This window comes from Hypanus sabinus, chromosome 6 (assembly GCF_030144855.1).
Source record: "Hypanus sabinus isolate sHypSab1 chromosome 6, sHypSab1.hap1, whole genome shotgun sequence".
NCBI classification, from domain to species: Eukaryota; Metazoa; Chordata; class Chondrichthyes; order Myliobatiformes; family Dasyatidae; genus Hypanus; species Hypanus sabinus.
In genome coordinates this window covers 56,060,252-56,077,558 of record NC_082711.1, presented here as the reverse complement: position 1 = coordinate 56,077,558, position 17,307 = coordinate 56,060,252, and the positions used below count along the sequence as shown (strand labels likewise).

Sequence of the window (17,307 nt, the reverse complement as noted above, 5' to 3'; positions counted from 1 at the left end):
AGTCCAGAAGCAGAGGCCGCAGTTTAAGAATAAGGGGTAGGCCATTTAGAACGGAGTTGAGGAAAAACTTTTTCACCCAGAGAATTGTGGATCTATGGAAAGCTCTGCCTCAGAAGGCAGTGGAGGCCAATTCTCTGGATGCTTTCAAGAAAGAGTTAGGTAGAGCTCTTAAAGATAGCGGAGTCAAGGGATATGGAGAGAAGGAAGGAATAGAGTACTGATTGTGGATGATCAGCCATGATCACATTGAATGGTGGTGCTGGCTCGAAGGGCTGAATGGCCTACTCCTACGCCTATTGTCTATTGTCTATAATCGTTATCTTGTTTGACAATCCAGCATCCCAACCAGATTGGACTTTTATCATCCTGACCCCACTCATCTCAACTCCAAACAATTGCCCCAAGTTAAAAACAAAATTTACAGTTTAAACCATCTGAATTGTCAATCACAAAGCTTTTCAATCCTGCTTCCTATCCCTTAACAAGAAGTTGTGGACATAAAAACCATTAAAGACATTAGGTGCAATTTTGATCCACTTTCTCTTATTTCTGGAGACAATAAAAAAAATACAGTTATTGCCTTGGTGAGTAATCTATCTTAAAGACATGAAAAGACAAAAGGACAAGTTTTATAGTCTCGTTGAAAAATGTTCTTGGGTATAGCATGGTTACACAGCCACAAAATGTTTCAAATCTGAAACAAGAAGTGCAATAGAACAAAGGGATCTGGGAATACAGGTCTATAATTCAATGATAGTGGTGTCACAGGTAGACAAGGTCAGAAAGAAAACTTTTGGCACATTGGCCTTCATAAATCAATTTATTGAGTACAGGAGCTGGGATGTTATGTTGAAATTGTAAGATGTTAGTGAGGCCTAATTTGGAGTATTGTGTGCAGTTTTGGTCTCATATCTACAGGAAAGATATAAATAAAATTGAAAGAATGCAGAGAAAATTTGCAAGGAATTTGCAGGGACTTAAAGACCTGAGTTATAGGGAAAGGTTGAATAGATTAGGACTTTATTCCCTAGAATGTAGAAGATTGAGAGGGCATTGGATAAAGATATACAAAATTATGAAGGGGCAAAGAGAGTGTCAATACAATCAGCATTTTTCACTGAGGTTAGGTGAGATTGCCACTAGAAGTCATGGGTTGAAGGTGAAAGGTGAAATGTTTAAAGGGAACATCAGGGAGTATTTTTCACTGCGGTGGTGAGATTGTGGAATAAGCTGGATAGGTGCATGGATGGGAGGGATTTGGAGGGCTATCGTCCAGGTGCAGGTCAATGGGACTAGGCAGATTAATGGTTCAGCATGGACTAAATGGGCCAAAGAGCCTGTTTCTGTGCTGTAGTTTTCTATGAGTCTGTTTCATTTCATGCACAGAACTGAGACAAGATATTTTATAAATATATGTATGTGTGAGGAGGAGGTGGTGATCAGGATGGACTGATGTGTGAATAACTGATGCCTATCTGGGCATCAGTGGTTTTTATATTTTGCTAGCTTAAAACGTCTGCATTGTATAGGAGTACTATTTGGTCATGAGGGGAAGACTCCCCATGCCCAGCTTCAGATAGCGGAGTCAAGGGATATGGAGAGAAGGAAGGAATAGAGTACTGATTGTGGATGATCAGCCATGATCACATTGAATGGTGGTGCTGGCTCGAAGGGCTGAATGGCCTACTCCTATGCCTATTGTCTATTGTCTATAATCATTATCTTGTTTGACAATCCAGCATCCTGACCAGATTGGACTTTTATCATCCTGACCCCACTCATCTCAACTCCAAACAATTGCCCCAAGTTAAAAACAAAATTTACAGTTTAAACCATCTGAATTGTCAATCACAAAGCTTTTCAATCCTGCTTCCTATCCCTTAACAAGAAGTTGTGGACATAAAAACCATTAAAGACATTAGGTGCAATTTTGATCCACTTTCTCTTATTTCTGGGGACAATAAAAAAAATACAGTTATTACCTTGGTGAGTAATCTATCTTAAAGACATGAAAAGACAAAAGGACAAGTTTTATGGTCTCGTTGAAAAATGTTCTTGGGTATAGTATGGTTACACAGCCACAAAATGTTTCAAATCTGAAACAAGAAGTGCAATAGAACAAAGGGATCTGGGAATACAGGTCTATAATTCAATGATAGTGGTGTCACAGGTAGACAAGGTCAGAAAGAAAACTTTTGGCACATTGGCCTTCATAAATCAATTTATTGAGTACAGGAGCTGGGATGTTATGTTGAAATTGTAAGATGTTAGTGAGGCCTAATTTGGAGTATTGTGTGCAGTTTTGGTCTCCTATCTACAGAAAAGATATAAATAAAATTGAAAGAATGCAGAGAAAATTTGCAAGGAATTTGCAGGGACTTAAAGACCTGAGTTATAGGGAAAGGTTGAATAGATTAGGACTTTATTCCCTAGAATGTAGAAGATTGAGAGGGCATTGGATAAAGATATACAAAATTATGAAGGGGCAAAGAGAGTGTCAATACAATCAGCATTTTTCACTGAGGTTAGGTGAGATTGCCACTAGAAGTCATGGGTTGAAGGTGAAAGGTGAAATGTTTAAAGGGAACATCAGGGAGTATTTTTCACTGCGGTGGTGAGATTGTGGAATAAGCTGGATAGGTGCATGGATGGGAGGGATTTGGAGGGCTATCGTCCAGGTGCAGGTCAATGGGACTAGGCAGATTAATGGTTCAGCATGGACTAAATGGGCCAAAGAGCCTGTTTCTGTGCTGTAGTTTTCTATGAGTCTGTTTCATTTCATGCACAGAACTGAGACAAGATATTTTATAAATATATGTATGTGTGAGGAGGAGGTGGTGATCAGGATGGACTGATGTGTGAATAACTGATGCCTATCTGGGCATCAGTGGTTTTTATATTTTGCTAGCTTAAAACGTCTGCATTGTATAGGAGTACTATTTGGTCATGAGGGGAAGACTCCCCATGCCCAGCTTCAGAAAAGCTACCAGTTGGGTTTAGCAAAGGGTCTATAAAAATAATGTTTATCTGTCCAACAGGATGTCGATGAAGCTGCTCTGAACTGTGCGGATCTGCAACAGAAAGTTAATGCACTTCAAGATGAAATAAACTTCTTAAAGAAACTTCATGAAGAAGTAAGGACACATTGCCATTTAAAATTCCTTTGGTTTATATCCTTCTGTATTCAATTTAACATACCTTAACAATTGCTCAAAACCAACAGTTAGAACAATGAGGCTGGGTGGTGGCGAGTGAGGATGGGGAATAAGAAGATTATTCTTGGTTCTTGAGTCCAAAACTGTAATAGCTGAGTACACCAAGGACTATCCAATCACTTTAGGATTATGGATTTCTTCCTATCTACTAAATCTGGACTCTTTCTACTGTAAAGTGGGTCCAACAACAGTAAAATCATCACATGTATTGTTACTACAAAATGTAAATGATTCTTGACTGAGATTGTACCTCTGTGTCACATCTACATCTGATTAATGCAAGTCCATCTAAAGTCTGTATTCCTGTTTGGAGGGAATTATACATAAGAAAATGACCAAAAGTCACATCTCCTTTTAGTCACAAGCAGTTCTCAGTAGCCACTGCACTATATAGCAAATGCATACTTACTGTTTGTGTATGTACTGCTACTGACTTTCTTTCCAAAGCCATCAAGGTCCTAAATGGGACTTGAACAATGTAACACTGTCACATAATCAACCTAAAAGAAGCTCAGTCAGAAGAGCTGAACAAAAATATTTTGACAGGCTTTTAACATTCGTCACTATCCTTTCTGAGATTCAAAGACATTAAAAACTCGGAAGCTATTAAAAATCATCGCAAAATTTTGGAGGAGGTTTGGGGAGGAGATGGGCGGCAGAGATAGCATATGAGGAGAATTGAAGAGGTAAAAGGGTATCAGAATGGAGAATAGAAAAAGAGAAAAGGAGAAAGGGGAAAAAATTACCAAAAGTTAGTGAAATCTTTGTTCATGACATCAAGTTGCAGACTACCAAGACAGAATACAAAGTATTTCTCCTCCACCCTGAGTCTGGCTTCATTATAGCAGAGGACATGAACAGCCCCTCCCCCACCTTCTTATTCTGGCTTCTGAGCCTTTCTTTCCACTTCTGATGAAGAATCTTTGTCCAGCTGTTTATTCCCCTCTAAAGATATTGCCTAATTTCCTGAGTTCCTCCAGCATTTTGTGTATGTTGCTCAAGATTTTCAGCATCTGCAGAATCTCTAGTGATCAAAAATCATTCAATGTTTTGTTTTCTAAATATGAATATTTAAAAATATGTATTTTCCTTGTTTAAATAAAAGTTGATTGATTTAAAAATGCAAGTATGCTTATATTTACCTGGTACCTTTACATTTGTCCCACTTCATTGATAAAAATAAACACTGCTTATGACAGGTTTAATAGGCAGATTTCCCCAGTGAAATTGGTAGGATAGGAAATCATATAGTATGTGCTTTGTTATTGTACTTCATGCATACTCTGTCATTGGAGTTCACTATGCAAACCCCAGTGAAGAGCAGCTAGGAAGTTTGGGATTCCAATTTTCATATTCTGATGCCACGTTTGTGACACTTATTCTTAAGAATGATAGCAAGTGGTCTCAGAACTGTTAGCGCATGTCAGAGAGTACAGACTAAATTAAGCCTAAAATTATGTTAAGTGATGAGTCTAAATTATTATTTCTTCTTCAGGAACTTAATGAGCTACAAGTTCAAGAAGAACAACAAACTAGAATAGAAAAAGATTTTGCTGCTCCTGATCTTTCTATGGCTCTTCATGAAGCTCGGTCTCAATTTGATAAACTTGCTGCAAAGAATATTTCTGAAACTGAGGATTGGTACAAGTCTAAGGTACATTTTCAAATTTTTTCCTTCATCATTTATTATTCTAACCCTGTGTGTTTCAAATACCATGTTGGAAATATCATAGATGAGGAAATCTTTTTGAACACAATTGCCCAGAGAAAGGTACCAGTCTGGAATATGATTTTAAGGTGTTCAGTGAATGGAACTTGTTCTTACCAAAGATCCTTGAAGAGCAATGATCAATGGGAGGAATAGATAATGCAGATCCAAGGAAACAGCACTAAGAATCATAACCCATGTTGGTAGTAATGTCAGGAAAATAGTTTTCAACAAATGATGCTATAAGCTGTCAAATGCTGTTTTTAGAATTATAATGATTGGTTAAAATACAAACATTTCTAGAGAAAAGTGGAATAATAGATAGAAAGTGAATTAGAACTCAACCTAAACAGACAAATAATAATTAATCTAATACCTAAAAACCAAAGGGATTCAAAACAGGAATAATATACTATTTGCCTTCCTTGTCGTTGCTGTCACCACAAGCTAACTTCCAGTGATTTTTTTTTCTCATTGTAACTTGCAGTAATTTTTTATGCCTTAAACTGTACTGCTGCCACAAAACAATAAACGTCATGACGTACGACAGTGACAAGAAAACTGATACTGATTTGGACAAAGACACCCAGGTGTTTTTGTACAACTTCCACTCTCCTTAATTCCATCAAAGTGCACCACCTCTCACAGGAGGATATGGATATCACTTTAAAGGGGAGATGATTTTAATATTCATTATTCTTAATATCTTCAGCACTAATTATATTATAAAAGAATGACTCGCCCTTTTTCTGCATCACATCAGCTGGTTAATACTAATTTTGATTTAGCACACTGCTGAAAATTCACTTACTGTTGAATATACTGACCCTAATTATTTGATGAGCTCAATGATTTCAATGCCAAATCTATCAGCAAGAAGCTGCCATGCTTCAAATTGTGGACCATCTGAGTAATTCAGACTTCATTTTCTGGATCTTTTATGTGTATCAGTACACAAAATAAATAAATATTGAAGTTATCTTTCCTTATTTTGCTTATTTTACCTTTCTCTCCTGCTAATAATTCCTTCTCTATTTTTGTCTCTTTATTTAGCATTTTGTGCATGATTTAAGTATAATTTATATTTTCAGGTTAAACCTTCAGACTTGGCCACCACTTGGCCCACAGCAGATTCTTCAGTCTAATAAGTGAAGAACCCTAGAAATTGCTATCTAATTTAGTCTGTAGTAGCAATGGTCGTTGTGAACTTAGTCATTATGCCACAGAAGACATTTGGTCAAGGAAACACAGAAAGAGCATTGCACCAATGCGCAGAAAAAAACTGTACTTTCAAAGATTTTGTTTTTAAGCAGATTTCCGATCTGAATCAGAATGTGCACCGCACCAATGAAACACTCCGCCTCGCAAAACAAGAAGCGAATGAATATCGTCGGGAGGCCCAAGCACTAAAGTGTGAAGTTGAGGCACTTAAAGGAGCTGTAAGTAACACAAGAATAAATAGCAGACTCAGCCATATGTCATAGAGTCACCGAGTCATAAAGTTATACAGCACAGAAACAATCTTTTTTGCTCAACACTTCCAGGTGGACCAAGATGAGCTAGTACCATTTGCCTACATTTGACCTATAACCTTCTAGACCTTTTCTTTCTATACACATGTATAAATATCTTTTAAACATTTTAGTTATACCCACCTGTACATCTTGCTCTGCCAGATCATTCCATTTACCCATTGCCCTCTAAGTGATGGATTCCTCTCAGGTCCCTTTTAAATCTGTGTCCTCTCACCTTAAACCTAGGCCCCTACTTCTAGGTTCCCCTACATTGAGAAAAAGTCTAGGGCCATCCACCTCAGCTATGTCTCTCAATATGTTATGTCCCTCTATAATGTCGCATTCAACCTCCTATGCTCTCTGGGGTAAAAAAACACAGCCTCTGGACTGGAAAAAAATGTCTAATTTCTCCTTATAACTCAGACACACAAGAGGGACTGCAGATGCTGGAATTTGAAGCAACACACAAAATGCTGGAGGAACTCAGCAGGTCAGGCAGCTTCTATGGAGGGAAATGCATAGTTGATATTTCAGGACAAGATGTTTCTTCAGATCTGGAAAGAAAGAGGGAATTTAACCAGCATAAAAAGGTAGGGGGAAGGGGTGGAGCACAAGCTGTCTGTGAAAGGTAGATACAGGAGACAGGTGAAGGTAACAAATGGGGAAGTGGGTGTGGCAATGAGGTTAGAAGCTGAGAGGAGAAAGGTGAAAGTAATTAAGAGATGAAGAAGATAGAATTTAATAGAAAAGGACAGTAAACCATGGAATATAGGGGAGGAGAGGAGGTGAGATGGAGGGAGGAATGTGTATCGGATGGAAAAGCTAAGAGGATATGGGGGGAAAGGAAGGGGTATGAATGCTGCTGAGACAATGGAAAAGGGGAGAGGGCACAGAGGACAGTGCTTACAGAAGTTTGAGAACTTGATATTCATGCCATCAGATTGGAGAATACCAAGGCAGATTATCAGGTGTTGTTTGTCCAATTAGACCCTTCCCCTCATCCTTTTTCACACTGGCTATATCCCATCTTTCTTTACAGACCTGGAGGAGTCTGAATGCAAAATATCAACTATTTCCCGCATGGATGCTGCCTGGCCCAATGAGTTTCTTTAGCATTTTGTATATCCTTCTTTGTAACTTAAGCCCTCCAATCTAAGTAACATCATTGTGAATCTTTTCTGAACTTTTTTCTAGCTTAATTACATCCTTCCCATAGCAGGGTGGCCAGAAATAAGCACAGTACTCCAGTATGGCCCTACCAATGACACACAGGTGCACCATGACATCCCAGTTCCTATATTCAATTCCCTGCTCTAAGAAATCTTCGTTACTTCCTTAAAAAACACTCAGTCAAGTGGGTGAGGCACGATCTCCAACACACAAAGCCAAGCTGTCTGTCCCTTATCAGTCCCTGTCTTTTCAAATGCTGGTGCAACTTGCCCCTTAGAAATACTCCAGTAACTTTCCCACCACTGATGTTAGACTCACTGGCCTGTAGCTTTCTGGCTTGTCCTTGCAGCACTATTTTGTCATCCTCCCGTCTCTTGTGCCTGATCTGTGGCTCAAGCTATGTCTCCACCAGGGCCCCTACTGTTTCTTCCCTAGCTCCCCACAATGTGCTCGTATGCATGTAATCAGACGCCTGCGATATGGGGGGCATAATGGTGCAGCTAATAGAGGCACTCTCTCGCTGTTAGAGCAATCTGAGTTCAATCCTGAACTGAGAAGCTGTCTGTGTGCAGTTTGCACACTCCCTGTGACTGTTCCTAAGCTTCGCCAATTTCCTGCCATATCCCAAAGATATGCCAATATATAAGTGAATGGAACAGTGATAGGAATATGAGGAGAATAAATTGGGATTAGTATAGAAATGGTGCAAATAGTCTTGATTGCTGACATGGACTCATACCTGCTTCAGTGTTAGAAGACTGTGACTATGAATACTCTCATATTAATGTACTTTAATTTACAAATTTGTGTGACATACATTTTTAGCTTGTTAGTACTTTGAAATTTAGCAAACTGCTGCTGCTTCTTTCAAAATTCTTCTCAGCCTTGGCTGTTTTAGAAACATTTGAGGCATTTTTGTAAATGCATACGTACAGTATTTATTCAAGGTTTTCATTTATTTGTTCATGGGGTGCTGATGCTGTAAGCACTGACAGCATTTATTGTTTCTTTTTAATTGTGGCTGAAATGAAATGCCAGGTAAGAATCTATCACATTATTTGGCCTAAAGTCACATATAGACTAGACATAGTTGTTTTGGAGATTATTTTGACTATAATGGGATCTGATGTGCTCCTCACTCTCTAACATGACACCATGTTCAGAAATACTCCAGGTCAGTGTCATAGTTGTCAAAGAACGAGCTGGGAAAATATATTGTAGGGGGAACTAAAGACAATGGTATTGATCTTCCAATGGAAATCAATACTGCAGATGCTGGAATCTAAGGCCAAAAAAAAAACAAACTGCTCTAGAAACTCAGTGGGTCAAGTAGCATCTGTTCTGTCACTAAAAAGTCAACCATCCCTTTCCTCCAGAGATGCTGTTTGATCTGCTGAGTTCCTCCAGGTGTGTTTTTTTTTCAATCTTCCTAATATTTAGTACTGGGAAAAACTGCTCATCAAGTTCCGAATGTTAAGCAATCAGGATACCTATAGGGAGACATTAGAAGAGTTGAGAAAATAATCGTGAGAGGAGTTTCATCTACAATTGACCAGCTAGTCCCTGCACTGATGCTATATTGAAACAAGCCTCTCAGAATATTTTGGTGTGAGGGTTCCCTTCTTTCTCAATAGCATGTATATGTAACTCTCCAAGTAAACACAGCATAAATTGAAAACACTGTGATCTGGTGACTTCAAGCCCACAGTATCTGTTCAGAAATGAAAATTAAAAAGAGAACAACATAGATGCTAGAAATCTAAAATGAAACAGAAGATGCCAGAAATACGCTGTAAGTCAGGCCTCATCTGTGGGAAAAGAAACAATGCAAATGCTTCAAGTTGAAGACACTTCGTTTGTGCATTTCCAGTCTTCTCTGGTTTTACTTTATTCCTTCTTTAAAATCACACACTGAGCTACTAAAATATGATAAAAGCAAAGCTGCATTATGAAATATTGCTAAAAATGGGCAAAGAATGTTGACAATGTTTCAGTGCATTTCCAATATAGAGATACACTCAATTTAGAATGTTGACTGGTTTATTGATGCTTAGCTTTATTCAGATTGTATTTTTGTTCATCAACAAGCATAATGTAATTTCTGCTCCTTCTTTCAATTAACATAAATGGATATTCAACTGAGCTGCCACCCAAACTTATTTCCTATGCTAGTCCCACTACCCTATTAACTTTTTATGCCCCAAACCGTTAATAACACAGGTATCCTACAAGTGGAAAGTGCAACAATAACCAAGAACTGTAGATAATTTAATATAGAAAATACTGCATTAATTTAAAAACAGATCACATTTAATTAAAAATGACATAATAATAATTTCAATTAAATGTTCAAGCCATTGCAAAAGATGAAGTTTATTAGACTTTTTATTTAGAACATTACAGAATATGACAGATGCTGGAAATATGAAATCATTGGGGAAAAAACAGAAAATACTGGAAACTCAACAAGACAGTTTCAGTGGAAAGTGAAAACAGAATTAACATTTCAGGTTTGAGATTCCACTTTAGAACTGGGAAAAGGAAATAAAAATAAAATAATCTTAAATTACAGAGAAGGCAGTGGGGTATGGATAGGGCAAACAGAACACCTGTGATAGGGTGAGACCCCAAGTCATATGGATAAATGAGGCAGTTAGATGGTAATTGTGTTTCTTTGTCTGTGATATGTTGCTAATAATAGAATGTGGGACCTGCCCAGCAGGTCAAACTCTACAAGTTGAGTGAGTAGACCCAAGTAGGATCAAAGCAAGGACTGCTCCATGTATCTAACAAAACCACACGATAGCTTTCGTCCAAGCAAGTGCTCATAGTTATACCTTTGCTTTGAAGGTTGTGAAGGGAGTTGAAGGAGAAATTTTTCAATGTGAGGAGAACTTCATCCAGGTGAATGGGATCTGGTTAAGATTCCATGTAAGGAAGAAGTGGACATGCCCTCAAACCATACTGATATGGAATGGAGGTGCAGAGTATTGCTGATCCATAATAAAGAAATATTGGTTGGCTCTGGGAAATTCTAAACTATTAAAATGGTATAGGATATCCAAAGATACACATGTAAGAAGAAAGAGTCTAGGCACAAAGGAAAAATTAGATTCCCTGGTCTCAGTAGTGTCTAGGGTGAATTTAGTGATTAGATGTATCTACAGCTAACCTCCAGTGAATGCTGTACTTCACTGAGTATATTGGTGCAAAATTCTGGACCATCCTCTCATGCACACTAAAGCCAACAGAGGGTTCTCCAGAAAACTACTGGCTAGACTCTAACACATTGCAGCCCAAAAGTATGAAGATTCAATCTGGGTATTGGTACTAGGTGGGGTTTGAAATGCCTGGGTGGTTTCAGATTACTATTCACCTGGAGGCAGAGATGGCAATGTAATTATAAGTCACTTTTGAAAATTCATTTTTATGGCTACATAGGAAGTTAAGTTTGAGTCAGGAAAGGGAAGAATATGACAACAAACACAAGAAAAATAGTAAAGGATTATTTTTCCTTAATACAGAAAGAGCTTCTTGAGCGTCAGAAGGACGAATTGGAAGTACGATTTGGCAAGGAGGCTGAAAAATTCCAAGAAATAATTGCTCAACGTGATGATGAAATCAATAATTTGAGTGAACAGATGAGCCGTCGACTGTTTGAATATCAGGATTTACTAAAAGTTAAGACAGTTTTAGATGCTGAGATTGCAACATACAGGAAATTACTGGAGTCTGAGGAAATCCGGTGAGACTTCTGTGTACTTTTTACCTGCTTTTTGATATTGTCCACTCTCAATGGTGGAGGGAGGGATATGCCATTCTTTAAAGGAGGAGAACATCTCGGATGTCCTGAAAAGGAAAGCCTCATCCAGGGAACAGATTGACCAGATACAGAAGAACTGAGAAAAGGGAATAGCATTTTTATAGGAGACAGGCTGGGAAGAGGTATAGTCAAACACGAGAAAATCTGCAGATGCTGGAAAACCAAGCAACACACACAAAATGCTGGAGGCCAGGCAGCATCTATGGAAAAAAGTAAACCGTCATGGTTTTGGGCCAAAACCCTTAATCAGGACTGGTATAGTCAAGATAGCCAGGGGAATTGGTAGGTTAAAAAAGGATGTCAGTAGACACTTTGTCTCCAGAGATGGAGACAGAGTAATAAAGAAAGGGGGGAAAGGTGTCAGAAAAGGACCAAGAGAATTTAGGGACAGGGTGGAAGTTGGAGGCAAAGTTGATAAAATTGCTATGTTGTTAGGTATGGAAATGACCATTACTTGAGCAATCTCATATACTACACATCGGATACTGAAAAAGCATCACACATGCCAAAAATGGGTTACATCCAATTTTGTGATTGGCACTACTTCACCCAGAAATATCACAAACATCAGTTTACTTAATCTTTGCAAGACCTGTGCTTAAAATTTGGGTACCGATTAATCCAATGTCTCAGCTTCTGAGGGAAATTGCACAAAACTGGAAATTTCAAAGTGGACAATAGCAACAATGCTGTTAATTTAGCTGTTGATTCTATTTTATCTATTTTATGTTTTCACTAAGGATCAGTTACATTCTTTTACCTGTCTTAAATGATGGAAAAGCCAAACTTATGTCTTGCTTTTCTTGTGGAAGTGAAGCATTGAGACCAGAAATACATGATTATCATCATTCCTCTGAGAGACCACCGATAGAAATCAAATAAAATATTTACTATCCAGTATTTTATAATATGAGAATATCTTAAATTATGAACAGCAATGAGTAGTCATGACTTATATTGACATAAACAGTGGCATAATAGACATGCTGACAAAATACCTTATTTTACAGGATTTCCATACAACCTCCAATTACTTCTCTGCTCCTGAATGGTAAGTGACTACTGTTTTTTCAAGGATTCAAAAATGTTTAAATTTGACCATTCGTTTTTACAACAGTATGCTCATATGAGATACTGTTTATTGCTCTGGTTGAAGTATCAATGTCTAAATTACTAATATAAAATAAAAAAAGAAAAATGCTGGAAATACTCAGCAAGTCAGGTAATATCTATGAAGAACTCAGGTCCCAGCCCAAAACATTGCCTGTTTATTTCCCTCCATGGACCTGCCTAACCTGCTGAGTTGCTCCAGCACTTTGTGTGACTATGACTCTAATAGCTATGGAGGCTAAACTTACTGAATGATACAAATAACATTGATGATGACTGAGATAGAATGGTGAATCATTGGCAATTTGAAAGGAGATGTGAATTGGATCTAAATGCGAGAGTCAAAAATTATATGGACATTGTGATGTAAAACTATTGCAGTTGAGACAAAAGGCGAATATTGAAAATATTTAGCAGATGATATCACGTATTTGGAAATAGAAGAATGAGTTTGTATAGCAAGTTCATGTCAGGATAAACTAACTAGTTCAAATGTTAACTGGAAAAGCTAGTTATCTTAAATACTGGAATTTAATGTTGAGCCTTGAGGGTTTTAATATATCAGGTCAGAATATGAAATTTTATTCTTTGAGATTACATTGGGCTTTGAAACAATGTGAAAGTGGCCACAGAAAGGAAGGTCAGAGTAGGAGAGGGAGTGAGAGGGTCAAATTAAGGATGACAGGGAACCAGAAATTTCAGTCACCCTTACAGACTGAGTTCTAGAAAGCAGCCATCAAATCTGTATTTGGTGTCTCCAGCATAGAGGAGACCATATAAAGGACACTGAATACAGGTCACCAAATTGTAAGATTTACTTCATCTGGAAGGTGTGTGGTAAATGATGTTGCCTCCCCGACTGAGATGGAAGGATTCATTAAGAAGAGCACATGCTGCTGGAGATAGAAGAGAGGTACAGTGGGGGGGGGCGGGGAGGGGGGACAGTCATATCAGAATGCTGAAATGGGAGCGAAGGAGAAGCTGTCTCCTCTTGTAGAAACATCAATCCCACAGAGAGGCAGCCCTATATTGTAGCCAAGATTCAAGATCTCAAGATTCAGGTTATTATACAGTGAAATGCATTGTTTGCATTAACAACCAACACATCCAAAGGTGTGCTGGGGACAGCCCGTAAAAGTCAGCATATATTCCAGTACCAACATGGTGTGTCCACAATGTTTGGTAGAACAACACAGAATACGAGTGAAAAAAACAAGCCAAATTCCTCCCTCCCAAGCACGTACACAGTTCTAAAACACAGTACAGCCTCCAGTTGACTCAGACTCAGAGGTACTGGGCCTGCGACTATGCCAGTGATTCACCATTCGGGATTCTGGCCATCGGGCCTCCACTACTGTGGTCTGCTGGCTTGACTCTGCTTACGGGTATACCATGTCCATGTTGCTGGCTTTGAGTGTAGAATGGAGTCTCAGACCGCAGCCTGACTTGTAATTCCCCCATATCCCTGTATCTAAACCTAACCTAATCCCTAACTCCCATCTCTGTCCCCCAAACCATCCCTACAAACTGAGAAAGCAACTAAATCTGAGTCATGACCTTGAGGGAGACTGCAGCTCCGTGCCATCTTTGACCTGTGTAGAGGTCCACAGAGGCTCCCCAACCTCTGAACTGGAAGAAGCATGTCAAATCAAGAAGAAATTAATTATCTAGTGTGTGAACATTTGATGCAAAACAAAGGTGAGTGGAGATGGTAGGAGGCTACTGGGCCCCAGTTTAAGAAAGGAAAGGGGCCCTTATGTCATTTGGGTGTGGGATGGTGGTGGGGATTGGACTTCTGTGGTGAAGTGAGCTAACTGAGACCAAGAAACCTGAAACTATCAAAGTATCTGAGGGCACCAGAGATAAGACAGGACACAGGAGAAAGAACAGTCAGATAAGAATAAAGGGGTCCTATTGAACAAGAGCAGCCAAACTGATGGATCTACAAAGATATTCCTGCTTGTGGATTTTAGTGAGAAAGTAAATGCAGTTTACACATTTGTTGGGATCTATGTGGTATTGTTGTTTACTGCAATTTCAGCATGTACATGTCTGACCCCACTTCTTTTCTTATTGATCTCCTGCTATTTACACACATCACACAGATCAGCTGCAATTCGCAAACTTTCACCACTATCTCTCGGCAGGCACCGTCACTATTCGTACCATTTGGTCTTTACCTGACTGCAGATATTCACTCTCTCCACTCCCCCTCCCCCACCCCCGATCTTCTTCACTGCAACTTAAAACATTTTGTTTCTGACTTTTTATAAGATCTTATGAAAAATCATCTACCTTTATTAGTTGAGGAATTGAGTCCAGAAGTTACATTGGAACTTTATAAAACTCTAGGTGGCCGCATCTGGAATATTGCATTCAATTCTGATCACCCCATTATCGGAGAGATGTGAAGTCTTTGGAGAAGCTGTAGAAGAGGTTTACCAAAATGCTTTCCAGATTGGAGGGCATGTGCTAAAGGGAGAGGTTGGACAAACCAGTTCTTTTACTCTGGAGTGGCGGTGGCTGAGCCGAGACCTGATAATGGTTCACAAAATTATGACAGAGAGAGTAGATAGCTGGTATCTTTTTCCTCAGGGTCAAATTGTCCAATACTAGAGGGCATGCCTTTAAGCTAGGAGGAGTTCAGTTCACAGGAGATGTGCAAGGCAAGTTTTCTTTTACAGAGGCATGGTAGGTGCCCAGAATGTGCTGCCGAGGATGGTATTAGAGGCAAATACAGTAAGGGTATTTCAGAGACTTAGATAGGCACCAGAATGTGCAGAGAATGGAGGGGTATGTAGGCAGAAGAGATCAGTTTAACTAGGCATTTAATTAATAGTTTAATTAGTTTAGTACAACAGTGTGGGCCGAAGGGCCTGTTCCTGCACATGTTCCATGTTTTATGTTATGCTGCCAAACTTCAAATATTTTCAGTACTGTATTTTCTGTTTTAGTTTACATTTGCAGCACCCGCCTTTTTTGTTGTTCTGAGTTACAGTATGAAATGTAGTCTTTTGAAATCATCTTTTCTTTTATGCTCCAATAGACTTTTCATTGTTCCAATAATTCATCAATTCAAGAAAGATTTCTATTTTTAAATCAATCTAATTACACTTGTATCAAGGCACTATTATATTACCATCATTGTCTTACAGAAGAAGAAGATGGATTGGAAGTTCGATCACCTGTCAGGCAATTGTCAGTGAAGACAATTGAAATCAAAGATGGGGAGGTTAGTTTTTGCTAATTAATTTTATAAAACTCATCTTTTTAAATGAATTATTACAACTCAATTTTACAGGAATTATAATATGCTTTTCTTTTTCCTGGTTCCAGGTAATTGCTGAAACCACAGAACATCATGAAATAAAATTTACTGATGAAGCTACAGACCTAACTGAAGATTAAGTTTCCAGTTAAAGAATAGGAATTCTGTCTTTTAAGAGGCAGTACTCTGAGCAAAAAAGAAAAATGAAAATGGTGTTTTTGTTTCTCTGTTGTCATTCTACAGATGCTGCCTGACAAGCTGAGATAATTTTGGCATTTTCTGCTTTCAATTATTTCTTTTTCATTGTGAAGTTCTAGAGCTTTGCAGCTTCATTTGAAGAACTGGACAGAAGCATATATCAAATCATTTTTGAAATAGTACTAATTGCTGCAGAGGGTAGTCAAACAGAACATAGTTGCATAATAATTAGTCACAGAATTGTGCACACAGAAATGTAGATGGACATAAGGATGCTCTGGGCCTGATCCCATTTGCTTGCATAGGACCAAATTCTTTTCGCATACATTAATCAACTTTGAATTTGAAACTCTGTACTCTGTATCATTGTATTAGGCATTGCCATATTTGCTTAAATAAATAAGATAAACAGGAGGAAATAATATTTCTCATCCTGAGTTTTCTATTAAATATTTCAGTAACATCGTTCATTTGTTGAATGTATGACAATTAACTACTTAAAATGAGAGCATCATCCTTCTGAAGACAAGAAATACAAGATAGAATTAATCAGCCCATTTTTTGAAAGATATTTTAATATCATAAAAACATAAATGATTCCCTTTGCTGTAAGTCACTCCTACATTTTGTGAAGCTTTAGGTCAGCATTTGCTAGTTTTCTACAGTAGTTTGGCTTGTGTGTAATTTTATTCCTACAATTCCAGAAAACTTACAGCTTCTACTGAAAACTCCTTTCTGTTTGGAATAAGATCTTCACCTGCAGAGAAACTAGATAGTAAGAGCTATGTTTGAAGGAATTCTTAAGTTCCCAGGAAACAACTTGAAATATATGCCTATGCTTACTTTGGATGTAATGCATTAGCAATCTTTACCTTGCACAGATAGCTAGTGGGAGACTCAGGAGTATTTATTGTCATATTTGAAAGTGTTGGTTAAAGGGAAATAAGTAGAAGAATGAATTAATGGAATTGTTCCAAGAACCGGCAAAAACTCAATGCTGAATGGATATGTCTTAAGGATATAGGAGAAGTACGTATATGAGAAGATAGCTGTATTCATGGAAGTTATGTTGCATCCTCCAACAAGACTCAAAGACAAAAGTTTGTTGAAGTGTTGATACCACAGTGATCTTGAACTGTTTTTTCTCCAGCTGATTTTGCTGGTATTAGGAACACCAGCCAGTCTACGTTTTCTTTAAGCAAGTGACTGAACCCCCAACAACTAAAAGACTTCAATTATTCACAATGAAATTCATAAATATTCTTTAAAAGAACAAATGGCTATTTGATTATTTGGATTGA

The 17,307-nt window shown here is 38.2% G+C and overlaps 1 protein-coding gene across 1 annotated transcript in view; it reads left to right on the top strand.

Moving 5' to 3' along the window:
- The window catches only part of LOC132395485 (glial fibrillary acidic protein-like), a 29,748-nt gene extending 13,284 nt beyond the window's left edge, over positions 1–16,464 (top strand). The window contains exons 3-9 of the mRNA XM_059972180.1: positions 3,039–3,134; positions 4,711–4,869; positions 6,237–6,362; positions 11,132–11,352; positions 12,441–12,481; positions 15,696–15,772; positions 15,877–16,464. Coding sequence (XP_059828163.1) covers positions 3,039–3,134; positions 4,711–4,869; positions 6,237–6,362; positions 11,132–11,352; positions 12,441–12,481; positions 15,696–15,772; positions 15,877–15,948 — 792 coding nt within the window. The 3' untranslated portion in view covers positions 15,949–16,464. The remainder of the gene's footprint in view (positions 1–3,038; positions 3,135–4,710; positions 4,870–6,236; positions 6,363–11,131; positions 11,353–12,440; positions 12,482–15,695; positions 15,773–15,876) is intronic.
- The last annotated feature ends 843 nt before the right edge of the window (positions 16,465–17,307 follow it).